The sequence below is a fragment of the Asterias amurensis genome, chromosome 3 (assembly GCF_032118995.1).
Source record: "Asterias amurensis chromosome 3, ASM3211899v1".
Lineage (NCBI taxonomy): Eukaryota > Metazoa > Echinodermata > Asteroidea > Forcipulatida > Asteriidae > Asterias > Asterias amurensis.
In genome coordinates this window covers 410,216-424,368 of record NC_092650.1, presented here as the reverse complement: position 1 = coordinate 424,368, position 14,153 = coordinate 410,216, and the positions used below count along the sequence as shown (strand labels likewise).

At 38.9% G+C, this 14,153-nt stretch overlaps 1 protein-coding gene across 2 annotated transcripts in view; it reads right to left on the bottom strand.

Annotated features, from left to right (window-relative positions):
• LOC139935425 (vesicular inhibitory amino acid transporter-like) overlaps positions 1-14,153 on the bottom strand; it is a 34,331-nt gene that overhangs the window by 15,967 nt on the left and 4,211 nt on the right. Inside the window, exon 1 of one of the 2 annotated variants that reach the window (XM_071930020.1) lies at positions 8,250-8,329. The exons of the other annotated variant lie outside the window; for it this stretch is intronic. Coding sequence (XP_071786121.1) covers positions 8,250-8,329 — 80 coding nt within the window. Of the gene's footprint in view, positions 1-8,249; positions 8,330-14,153 lie in introns of those variants that run through there. 2 annotated transcript variants of the gene reach the window in all.

Genomic DNA, 14,153 nt, shown 5'->3' with positions numbered 1-14,153 from the left:
TCCTCTCTTTCCATTCCTACTTCTATTTCATGATCTAATTTCTATTCCTATTCCCAATACTTTTTATATATCCTATCCCAATTCCATTTCCTATTTCAATCCATATCAAATTTCCTATTCCTGTACCTATTACTATCCATGTGCCTATTACATTCCTATTCATAAATTATTTCTCATTCATATTCCCTTTACTAATCATTTTCCTATTTATAATCCTAAGCCCATTCCTATTTCAATTCCTATTTATTATTGTGATATTCTGTTACTGATTTCATTTCATTAAAATATCGACTTGGTATACCAGATGACTTCAACCGAACACAAAATTATTTCAATCTGTTTTCAGTCAAAACGTTAAAAGGCTTTGGAAAAATGCTTTATGTTTTAAAGTACACGGACAAAGCTGAATCATCAGCCACAGAAAAAACGCATTACAAGATGATGTGACTGAAATGGTGTTGTGATTGAAATATTCAAGAAAATTGGCTTTCCAAGAAATAAACTTTAATTATATCTAGTATTGATTCGAGAAGGAGAGGGGAATAACACCGAAATCAACATTCTAAATTAAGGTTCAATGACCAATAATGTAAGTTGCTCCAATGTCTTTTGTATTTCATTGTTCAAATACCCCTTTATTTATTTAAGGTGATGGGATTCGAAAGCCTTTCATTTCGGCGATTACAATCACAGAAATCTAAATTATGAATAATTTATAAGGAACATGTTTCATTTGAACGTGCTGCAGTTATAATTATACTATAGTGGCAATGTGTGACAAATCTCATATGACTCACAAAGTATAGAAACACGTACCTATGTTGGGGGCGGGACCCCACACGGGCACCCCGGGGCGTCTTGCATCAATCAGAATGATACCCCTCAAAATAAAAGCTAAACCTTTAAACAGTTATTGCTGCCCACTCCCTGTGCCCAATACTTTATTAAAGAACGAACTACGAACGATCGGATGCATGCCAGAGGGGCAGTGACAATTAAATGCAATTTTACACCGCATAGTTCACACAGCTTCTGGTTTACAGATCCAGAAATCTCAAATAACCAGACTAATCCTTAAATGGGTATACATTTTTAAGTTGGGAATACGCAATATACGTAAGGTATCACTTTACGTTATGAAAGGTTCGTGTTTCTCTAACGGTGGTTTCAAGCTTTAAAAGCCCGCCATTCTCAAATAACGACCGTTTGGTACAACTGGATCAGCATCAGCGATTTATTGTGAAACCGAATAGGTTTACAGAAATAACACACTCGGGCAGATTCAGAAATACCAATTGATTGAACAAGGTAACTAAAATATGATTAGGTTGTTTTCTTTCTAGTGAAGTGCGAGTCCAATATAATAGTTTACCGACTGCTATATAATGACGACTGTTGCATCTGAAAGTGACCGCAAAGCTGGCCGGACTCAGGTAAAACAAAAAAAGGACTATGACCTGGGCGTGATTTCACAAAAATTAAGATTGCTATCAATCTGTATTGCCAAAAGCAAAGTGTGATGTGATAATACAAATCACTATTGAAATATACAAGTCATTCTAAGATGAATCTTGTGCTTTGTGAAATCGAGCCCAGGATCTAGTTACTTTGGAAGTTGGATTTAAATAAATGTCGTTAAAATAATTTAGCCCAAACCAATGTATTAAATTAAATTATTATTTGGTGACATGCTCCTGAATGTGGCCAACCCGCCCGGTGGATCAAGCTTCCTGTATGCATAAACGGATGTTTAAAGGCTAAACATTGTTCATTTTCAAATAAGTTTGTTTACGAGCACCTGAAGAACCCTCAAAAACTCTCAATGATGTCTTATTCAAGCTCGTTCCTAAGATCGTGATGTCTTATTCAAGCTCGTTCCTAAGATCGTGATGTCTTATTCCAGCTCGTTCCTAAGATCGTGATGTCTTATTAAAGCTCGTTCCCAAGATCGTAATGTCTTATTCAAGCTCGTTCCCAAGATCGTCTGATAGCTTATGCAGAGATACCTTTCTAAAAAGACAAACATCAAATTATGATTTGGGCTAACTTGAACAAAGACAACATTGGAGCGGGATTTGAACCAACGACCTCCGGATTAACGTATCCCAGCAAAATAGAAATAATGCCTATAATAGGATGGAAACAATAAATGGGGGTTACACTTTTCACAAATGTACGAGACAGGTGTTTTCATGGGCTTTTATTAAATCGATGCTGAAGTAAAGGACACTGCTACCTTAAGGGTAAGGTTTTTACTGTTTTCCCACAAATCGTTTATCTTTAAAAGGGTTTCCTTTAAGGAAAGAAACGCAAATAGGCAGGTGCTGTGGTAAATGACCCTAAATGTAGTCCCACTTTGGTTACCTTAAAGGCAAGCTTTAACTGAGACCATGCATTAGGTTTTATTTCTCCAAATAAATTGTCCTAAAGTGCAGGCCGGATTTGCTCATAGAACACTAGTCGTTAGTAAGCAGGTGTGCTTCCCCTGGCTATTAAAATAGTCATGTATAAGACAACAAGTATGGTTTCATTGGGGCAAGCTTACCTTAAAGACACAGCCTAGACTATGGTTGCCAACTGCTGTCATTCTTAAGTAAAATCCTAAGAATTTAACTCGACATAGTGTTTGGCCAAGTACGAACAGGTGACGGATTACTAATTGGTCTCCTCTTCCTGTTGCCTTTCTATTTCCTAAATCAGCACCTTTATAAAACAGGATTGGTGTTGTCGAACTTAAATCAACGTTTAGTTAGGACCACTCATTTTCAACCTGACTTCAAATCCAGCCCCTCCTTTTAACACTTTCATGTTATTTTTGCAAATATTCTTAGAGAATCCTTGAAGCTTCCACAAATAAATATATATATATCAAAAGTCACAATCTTATTCTGCCTTAGACTGAAGAAGAAAAAAAAAAACAGTAAAATAAATACGCCGTAGGCCTATTCTGAACTAAGCTGTAATCCCACTGTACGTTCACATAATATTTTAGTGTACGGTTCAATTTTTTGTTTTCAAGTGTGCTGTCTCAAACTTTAAAAACCAGGGCGCTGTTTTGTACGATCGCTAAAAGATTGTATGTCATTGCAGATTCTAAGCCCTTCAACCTTGGCCGGGATAGCAGCAATTGGTTTACACAAATGTGGCCGTCCTCTCTCACCGTTAAAGTACAACAAGGAAACTAGAGCGACACGACAAAGATCGGAAATGTTCATGTTTTATGCGTAAACCTTGTAATTTAAATTAACTGCAAGAAGTTTTGGTTAATCTCTGCACCAATTCTCTAACAGTATAGACAACTCAGATGCAAAGCTTCAAAACGTACACTTGAATAACTGCACCTACTTTTAATGCGTGCATAGATACAATTTTGTATAACTACGTTTCTGTTTGCAGCTGCTACTCCATTCTACGATGCAATGTCATCTCATTAGTGTTCGTATTCCCTCTACGTTAATAACAAACTTTGTCATATAATTGTGAGTGCGTAAAATCTGCAAAAAGTGTCGGATGCTCTCTGCACATTTTCTCCCGAATCTTACAAAATGCACTAATTGGACTGCAACCACTTTGCGTGCATACCGCAACCACTACTCTGCGATGCAATTTCATTTCAAACTCATTAGTGTTAATATTTCCTCTACATTAATTAACTATACCCTATGAGTAAACCATGTTGTTTAGATTGTCTGCAAAAAGTGTTTGCTGTTTTCTGCACATTTTCTCCCGCAGAAGTAAAGCCTACTAAGATCTTACAACATGCAGCAAAACTTCAAAACGTCCACTTTTACTGCAACCACCTTTAATAAGTGCATATATCTACTTTTCTGCGTTCCTGCAACTTAATTTGAGCGAGCATACCGCAACCACTTCTCTGCCGCTGCTGCGTCTCTGCGATGCAACTTCATTTCAAGCTCATTAGTGTTCATATTATTTCCTCTACATTAACGCAACTATACACTGTAATTACATGACCAAATCCTTGGAGACACATCATTTCAGATGGATGCTCGAAATTGCATTCAAAATGAGCTTGGTTTGTCAAGGCTTGTTCCCTTTTTGCTTTGTTTGGTGTTTTGCTTGTTTGTCGAAATTAGCAAGTTTGGTACCAATAGCGCATAATCAAAGGCACTTTAAAGACTTTCGTCAACCTTGCTTGCATGGGAGGAACAATTGCTCTGAACTCAACACACTATAAATTGCCGCATATTTTTAGACGATTACGTCTGCCGTACGTAAAGGCGCTGTGAGCCCATGGTTGACGATTAACAAACGAAAGTATTATCCAAGCTTAATTAATAAAATATTCACAATATTATTATTGACAAAACTGAAATCAGCAGAAACAAAAAAAGAACAGCAGATTTGTACACAGAAAAAAACTGGAATGTTAAAGTTGAAACCATTGGTGAGTGTCACATAGAGATCGCCTTACTTTAAAATATGGACGACCATCTCAAGGTAATTATAACGCTTCTCGGTTAACATTTTGGGTCATAAAAACTACTTCAAATTACTTCGAAGTGAAATATTTCCCCAAATGCTATCAGCTATCGAAGCTGGAGTAGGCTTCTATAAACCAAAAGTTTGTATTGCCAGTGATTTTAAGAGTGGTTATCAAACGACTCTCCCTTTAAAGATGATGCATTAAGGTTAGACTGGACGGTCCATAGATTGATGTTGCAGCTGATTACATCGTGTGGATTAACGCCAAACACCATGGATGTCAAGGTTGATGTAGAACGGAATCTATTCTAGTAGAGGGGGCGGGGCGTCTTTGTATTGCATCGCAAAGAGTATCTAGATGAAGGTGGGGGAGGGGGTTTAAGAAGGAGACCTCGGATTGGGATAGGATCATGTCTATTAGGATGAAGGATGGACGATGGAGGGAAAGTACAGAGATGAATTCACTTAGAACAAAATAGTCTTACACTGAGTTTTAAAGACTCATTATACCTTTCTTTTCTAACAACTGCAGCTATTCAGTATATGTGTTCATTATTTATGTTTATGTGCGCCGTAACGCTTGGGCATGACTATATCGAGAGAATTTACGCATTTACAGCAAATATGCACAAAACAAACCACAAAAAAAAAAAAAAAAAAAAAAACCTAGAAACACAAACAGCAAAAAAATACGATTTATTTACAGGTGCAATGACATTCATTTAGATTGCTGTTTTATGACAAAACCAGCACACAAAACCAAAACAGTGAAAGCTATAAAATGAATTACTTTCAGAATGCAATCTGTTTAATTCCAGATAAGTTAGAATTCGTATGAGATAAACCCAAGCTCAACCCACTGCACCCAGCCTTCGTGCATCTTGCTTGTCATCACAGAATACCGAGTTATACAAGCGTGACTTTCCATCAAATCGGAGCGAGCTACCTGCCATGACTAAACTGCCCTCCTTGGGATCGAAGAGACTCCTACAATCACCAAATAATCACCAAATAATCACCGAAACACCGTGAATATAGTTTCCGGAACAAGGAGAGAGACAGGGGGGAATATGTTCACGCGAGAATTGGAATCGATGGAGGGATGTTCACGCGAGAATTGGAATCGATGCGGTACGGGTCCGTTTTCCTGTGACCGAAGAAGGCACGTGACTTGGCATGTCCTCTTTGTGCATGTGTTTTACATCTGGCTTTTACGTATTGATAACGGATAGGTGGGGGTTAATGGTTCGTCGATTCGGGAGATACCATGACTGTGCATGGGTGCTGTAAAGGGGGTTCAATGTAGGGCCTGGTTGCACTGCAAAACCAACAAACTATTGGCCTTGTTTATGACACGGGAGGCTTTTTCATTAAGCGGCCATTTTGGTTTGACTCACGGTTTGTTGTTCAAATCATACCTCCATGTTCAAATCGGGGATTGATTGCATTGCAAAACCAGCGAAACTAATGGCCTTGTTATACCACGGGGCTTTATCATTCGGCGGCCATTTTGGTTTTTACTGATTCGTTGTTCAATATGTTGCCTGGATGATTGCATTGTGTTGCAAAACCAGCACATTCCTGCTATAAAACAGGGCTTTAGGCCTATCATTCGGCCGCCGTTTTGGTTTTCCTCGGGGTTTAAAACCATTATATCCAACACGATGCGGTCGGGGGTAACATAGTCAGGCGCCTACTTGGCAGCTCGAGAGTCCACTGTGGTGATTGAAATAACGCACAAGGAACACGACAAAGAGGGTACCATGCAGGTTGATAATAGTCAAGTGGTGTCCTTGTGTGATTATTCCACATTGGCCGCCATGATCGGCCACCATTATTGGCCACCACCATTGTTGGTATTCTTAAAGTGGCACCCCAATTAAGAAGAAGAAAGATTCACAAATTGGTTTTGATATACATGAATATCCACGCGCAATTAACGATAAGTTAATCACACTTCGTTAAACAAAAATTCCAATTCAAACGGAGATCGATAAATACTTAATTATTTGAGTGACCCTTCAGATAATTGGCCACTCATAAAAAAACACTCTGGTGATAAATGGAAACTTTACAACCTCTCAAATTTTTAATGACTGTCAACAATTTTGAGGGGTAATTTTGATATTGGATAATTTCCTACTATAGTCTCAAAGTGGCAGAATAGTGGAGCGAAAACTGAAAACCAAAATTGATACATTTTTATAACGTGAGGTCGCAAAGTTTGTAATAGAGTCTGTTTTATGCAGGCCTACACCTCAACGTGCTCCCTGAATATCGACTGCATTTTGTGAGTTCCCTTTATATCTTGCAAAGCAAATTCTATCGCATGAACTTGTGAAAAATCGTTCAAATTGAACCACTAAAATACCACAATATTATGGACATGACGTTCGGAAAGAGGACGATCCTTATAATATAAACAGAACAAGCTCTAACACCGAGAGAGCAGTCACACCTCTCACTAGAGCACACGGGCGTCCCGAGCAGGTGAACGGCAGAGAGGTGCATGGCCACCCGGTGGTTGTTCATCCCCTCGGGAAACCACCACCTGCCCGGAAGGGTAAAGAAAATGGCCGGCTTAGCTTATTATTTATATCTCAGCAAACTCTTGCATAAATTCAAATGATATAGCTTTTAATATCATGTAGTTATTACACTAGTGTCAAAAATCAATGTTTAACAGCGAGTTGATGGCTAGTGAACACTGCACACGAGGTTAGGATTTTCCGTTGGCCTATCCCATTTTAATGACAGTTGGTTTGCTGAAAAGGGAGAAAATAGCGATTTCTGTTTAGAACTGCGACTGTCACGGGAGACATCAAACAGTCGTAGGGCGAAGAACGATGACGCGAAACCCATACAAAAAAAGTAGACGACTCTTTATTGAAACGCATGTCACGCCTAATGGCTCGTGTGGCCCATCTTTCTCACATTATTACGATAAATGCATGCTGCCCAAAATGATGTATTGTTGCTTCACCGTCTATTAAAAGGACCATATAAAATCTTAAAAGAAGTGTCCATTATGCTTTGAGGTCTTACTTGACATAACCTTACATGAGTGCTTGCCTAAAAGTTCAGTGTAACAAAAAAGGTCGAACAAGTAAAGACATTGTGGAACTCAAGCTGGTTACCTGTTTTCATTACTTAGAAACTGGAAACCAATAATAAGCCACGAATATGCATCACTTGACCCAAAGTAAATGCAGTCTTTAAAGTGAAAACAAAACTTCATCGAACCACGACCCTTAAACTCATCTTATTCTATACCAAGAAGTTGAACATCACCAGTACACATTTCCCATTATTTCTAAATAAAAATCAAAGCAATAGCTAGCTGCCCCTTGTTTATTATGGTCACGCCCTCGCAAAATACCCCTGTCGCAAAAATTGATAAAGTTGCCTGGTTTGTCCTGTACATGCATATAACGTTGAGTGAAGGCTGGTAGTTAAAAGCGTCCGCTCTCTCTGGCAATTAAAGGTATTGTATCATAAATTGTTGTTCCTCCCCACCAATATAATCTTTATAAGTGACCACCAAAAGAAGTTGGAGATCTTAACTTATGCCTGAAGAAGGCCTACAGCTCCGTGCACGGTAATCCGTTTACATCTTGAGTGAAATAGAACCAAATTTAATTTCCCTAAACAATAAAATTCCAATTTCCAAGGGAAAAAAGAATAACCATCCATTGGGAAATCCGTCTTCATTTGATTCTGGAAACAGAGTTGGCAATTCATAAACAGAAATGTGATCTCTTGCGTAATTGAAAAAAAAGGCGGGAGAGTAGGAGCGAGCTCGCCTGAAATCTTTCCGTTTTGGTTGGCGTGATTCTGGCCTGATGTTTTCCCAGCGATCCCTACACTGTAAACAAACCCGCATAGCTGCCAATCAGTCCACACAAAGTCAATATTTTTCATTTATGGCGGGAACCGATCTTGTCCAAACTTAGGTGCTTGTACATCATTGTGTCCGTTCGATAGTCAAGATATAGAAAGAATAAAACAGAAAAAGAAAAAGGAAAAAGTCCCCACTCCCCTTTTCTTCTAGCTCCTTCAGTCCTGAAACCCTCTTCAACCCCTACCGGGGATGCCTTCGGAAGACGTCCTTCTTAATTTATTAACTCCATGATGGATAAATAGAGAAAGCTGAAATTCTATCGGTTGTCTGCAGGCGTTTTCTTTTACCGAAGAGAACTTCTTGGCCAGTCGGCTCTTATATCCGATCTTATTCATCAAGAAAGGGTCGGGAGAATTGCTTGTATTCATGCGAGAATGGAAACTGCATAAATGCCAGTCTTCTTTTCTAAAAGTTTAGACCCCCCCCCCTTATCTCCCTTGACTTGAGATGGACTATATACAACAAAATGCCTGGCGATGTTAGTGTCAGTTTTGGCGGGAAATTGAGCCTTAAAAACCGGCTCGGCAAACGGAAATCTTTGACCCATCAAACCTCAAGTGATAAAGTTCAAACACTTCTGTCCTCTTCACGACGTTCACATAAATGGGGGCTTTTAAAAAAAAAATGGGGGGGGGGGAACGCTATGTCACATTACCTGTTTTACATTAATTTCGCTTTTTTTACGCAAACATGTTTTCAAAATATTCTAAGCAAACAGTATGCCTTCTCTCATGGGTGGAGAATTTATGTACCATTGTGTAGTCGTAACCTTTATAATGGGGGTAAAACATCTTCCGCTATAATACCTGACGGCGGGGGAACAACCCCACCACTTTATTTTTACGGAAGTTCTGAAAAAACAACCGAACGAAAATGAAATATAAACATTTTAGTGATAGGAATTTCGTGTTAAGCTTGCCTTGTAGAAACGTCACATGGTCAAACCGAGGCTGGTCGATAATAGTCTGGTTCCGCTATTTATGACAGTCGCATAGAGTTATATATAACTCTATGGAAAGTCTGTACTTTTACATTACTAAGTACACAGGGTTCCATACCAAGAGATAACATGTCCGTTTATTATTAGTTTCTTTGCAATTTATGTTGATTATTATACCAGGCAATCACAACAGTCCACTTTTCAATTGAGTACTTTCCCGCCTAAATGACATCAGATTGACGTTTCTCGTCTGATCACTATTGACTGACGTTTCCAATTACTAGCTATTTAGAAGTGCGTAGTTTGCTTGAGCTCTCAGCTTGTACCTGTGAGTGAAGGAGATTTCTTCTGAAAGCTATTAATATTACTGGCAGTAATTAATGGCAAGTTTACGCGAAGCAGCACTTTAGATCAGAGGTTCTAGGAAAGGATTGACGAGAATTGACGAGTTGACATGATGTGTATAACTACAACCGACACATAAAGATAGCTTTTGCTTTTTTCAGAGAGCTCATTGATTATAAAGTTTACCAGAGCAACATGTAATGTTTCGTCTGAAATATTGTCAAAGTCTAAATAACCCAGTTGAACCACAGCCAGGATTTCAAATTCGTCAGAGAAATACCATTGTGAAATATTCTTGATTGTTGTATCGGACGTGTTAGCAATGTTAGCATTATTCCATACTTAGGCTGACTAAACGGTTAAGGTAGTGAATAATAATAATAATAATTCATATCAAGACTCTGTTGATTAGCATTATTGTGACTCCCGTCATTCAATGTTTCTTATAAAATGAAAATAATATTAGCCATATGAAACATGCATTGCTTATCTCCAGATAGCACAGGATGTTGGGTTCAAATGTTAATTTGTAGCAATTAGTTAGCTTATAGCAGAACAATTTGCTATTTTTGTTTAAAGAATATTTAATGAAATGGCCGCAGGGTAAACGACACCAATCGATCATAATGAACGATGACTAGTGCAGAGCGTAATGTTAGACGGCTGTTTCCCTTCACTATTCCCTGCGGATGTTGCAAAGGAGATCTATTTTCATTATTCCACTTTACCGCATGTGCCTATGGGGCATCAAGCGATGATTAGCAGAACGTAGAAAATGCTCACTGCGTCTTCTACACAGCTATTACAGAGTCTAGTCTCTATCTAAGACGTAAACTACAACTATTTATTTTCCTCAATTAGGCTACAATACTTAACACAAATAATTAATTTACTAAAAGTCAATGTATAATTACTTATCTCATACCAAATGTTTGGGACGAATACCATAGGCCTATTCATACAGAGAGAAATTCTTTAAGTCACGAAATGTTTTCTTCTCGACTATTTTGCCTTTCCTTCTTTCAAAGATTACAATTAGATAACAAAGCTTGCTTAGTACTTCAGCAGGAAACCAGTTGCAAATTGTAGTCGTTGTATGGTGTTTTGGCTGGTGACCTTATTCTGGTAAGCAAAACTGTCCTGTGCTGTGCTATTGTTGTGCCCATGATCTGGGCCCAGTTTCATGGCTCTGCTTACCGTAAGCACAGAATCGGCGCTTACGGAAGCAGGGAATTCTGTGCTTACGGAAGCGTATTTCACGGGTTAGCGGCGAATTTGGGCTTCTGCGCGTGCGTACTTCACGTTACTAGGCTAGCGCAGAAGTTCGGCGCTTACACTAAGCGGGGAATCGTGATCGTAAGCGCAGAATTCGACGGTAAGCAGAGCCATGAAATTGGGCCCAGGCCTTTCCTACCCTGAATACGTAAAGCCTTGAAGCGAACGGTCTTGTTTCTCACAATGAACCAAAACTGCCCTACATTTTTTTTTGAAACGTTGCGATATTAATAATGCATTGTATTTTATTATTTTGTGTGTGGCCTAGTTTTAGGGAAACTTTAGAATGCAAACCAGCAGCTGAATGCAAGAAAACGCGGGTATGTTTTGCCTCATCTGAAGTCTGTTCAACAACCCGTCCTATGGCGATGCTATTGGTAGGGTACTATAATAACCAGGCGCCAGCCACGCTACTCTCAGACACAGGATTCGGAAATTGAAATGCAATTTTCAAGCGTTACTTTATCTGGCACTTTCTTGCATTTCTGGACTTGTGTTTCGTACTCGCAACACGATGCGTGGCTTTGGGGCAGCCCTTGACGGTCTTGTAAGTGGCAACAGGTAGCTAGGAAGATAGGGTCGGGACCGACTCGGTCCCTCTTAGACCCTGAGACGGAAAAACGTGCTCCGTTTTCGTCTTCACTGAAACGACATCATTTTAAAGAGAAATGTCATGGTTGTTTTCTGAACTGAGTTCCAATAAAGAGTTTTCAATAAACACACAACATAATAACCCCTTAAAATTAAACCACATTTGGTGAGCACGTTTTGAGAAAAAGAACAAAGAAAAAAAAGAAAAAAAACCTCTGATTTTTTCAGTATAAGTTTCGAAACAAGCACTTTGGTTTCAAACGCAATTTTTTCGACATTGAAAGTATTCGGCAAGTTTTTTAAACAGATACCAACTTTGTAAAGAGTTTTTCAATTTACACTCATGTACCGTGGTCTTTTACAGAGTACTTACATAGCAATCAGTTTCATACTTATTGCAATAATATATTATACTTTTAATAAAGTGCCTTAAATGTATCGTGATATCTTATTACTTAAACAGAAAGGTACAATTGCCATACGCATCAACAAAGAGGCCGCGGTGTGTGACGTAGAAGCCAGCCATTTTTTTTGTAAGACGCAGTTCTGGAAGCCTAGACTCATTACAATCCTAGAGTATGTAAGTAACATTTTCAAAAGCAAACCTCAACCTGATGGCCGCAAAATGGCCGCGTTACGCAGAACCATGAAACCGGGATATACAATAAATTTTATCAAAACTTTAACATAGTAAACATACTCTTAAACAAATACATTTTGTAAGTAATGTAACTGTACAATAATTACCTTTGCCTAAATGGAAATTTAAATTAATTTATTTTAAGGTTAGTACAAATCGCTTAAAAAGTCAACAGGGCTTTTCCCGCGCAAAACCGTCGTCTATATATATAGCCCTAAACAGTCGCACCAATTCGATTGTACAATATACGACTCTAGACTATGTTAATTATGTAAATTCCAGTACAGTCATGGGATGAATGTCTAGCAAAAAGTACAACTTTCCAGTCTTTTGCTTGTTTAGACTTCCCACGCAAGCATGACAAAGACAAGGGAAATAAAGTACTTTCAGTGACGTGAACTGCTTTATTTTTCTCTCCACTAATGCAGCCAGCCAATTTGGCTCACGATCCATTGAATGACACGCACATTATTCTATTAGAATCGCCAGCACTGATCCATTATATTCTGTTCGTTGACGCGGATTGAACCACTATTGTCCCCCGGCATATTGAGCTGATCAACGGTATCTGAATCGCTGGGCTACGGAAGAGCGCTTTTCCGCGGCGAGCCGAGCTCCAAACTAAAAGAAAAGGTTTCCTGTTTAATGGAAGGATAGAGAGAATAAAAGGAGGGGATTATAACAAAATGATGGCGAGAGACGAGAAGAAATGAGGCATTTTAAGCTTATGGAGTATTGGTTCTCGTTGTCTCTTACAGGAAATTGAGGTTTGAGCCAATCAAAATATTGTCGCTGGATAAATAAATGGTTTTCAGGGGAGCGGCCGGCCGTTTCCTATTGAATAGTGGATATCGTATTGGGTTAATAATGAGCGTAACGAATTCATAATGACTGGTTTAAATTATGTTTAGTTTGTACAAAATCTGCTGGTTATTAACCCAGATTTGCTCCGAGTGCAATATATTTTAATTTAATCTCCATTGACTGGAATGAATACCCATTAAAAAAAACACCACATAATTATTTTAAAAAACAACGGTGGTTTCAAGGAAGGTGCTCAGCAATATACAAAAGTGGAGAGCAGAAAAGTATACATTGTTTTACTATTGGATTAGAGTGTGAACCAGGAGTTTGAAAGAAACGTAGCAAGTGACGATTTTGGGCATGCGCATATCAATGCGCACGCTTGTGACGCAAAGACTTAACCAACATGATTCCAGCAATGATACAGAGAATTGTAATTCTTATGAAGTTCAATCGTTGCTTCTTCGGACCCTGTACTTTTTTTTAAGCCAAGCTTTTCATTCGTTCTTCACTGAATCGAGTAACAGAGTCAAGCTATGGTGGTTCGAGCACTCTTCACCCTGCCCCTTGTTTTTGTCAACATTCAGTTCGTTTCTTCTCCTGCGTCTCTCTGAAATGCTTCCCGCTACTAAAGGGTAGAGAGACACGACCTGTACCCTTGGGTCCTTCAAAAAAGAAGCGGAATACACAAAGTTGGGTTTGTTCTGCGCTGAAAAGCACTATAAACCTCTTGCAGAAAGCATCCGCTCCCACGGGAGGGTGGTAGAGAGCGAGCGGGTCTACAAGAGAAACGTAGGCCGTGTAAAGGTGAATCTTGTCCCCCTGTGACATCCCGTCTATTCCGCTAGACGATCTGCCAACTTGATGGAGTCGTGTTTTGATTTTGATCAGGCCCAGAGGAAAACCCACACTGTAAAAACCGGAAAATAATGTTTTAATCTGACGATTCTGTTTACTCGCAGTTAGAATCAATGCATAGACCTACAACGGAAACCACTTTTTCTCCTGTTAGAGTAGGGAGTGCCTGCTTAGTAAGCAAACAATTCTACAATTAATATTTATTCTGAGCAGTGCTTATCTTGATTCTTACTCAGACAATCGATAATCCCGGGGCCAATAGGACCATTTGGATTCCAGAAACAACAGAACATGAATATGAACACTGAACACACACAAACACCATGACAAATAATTATTCTATACTTTAATAT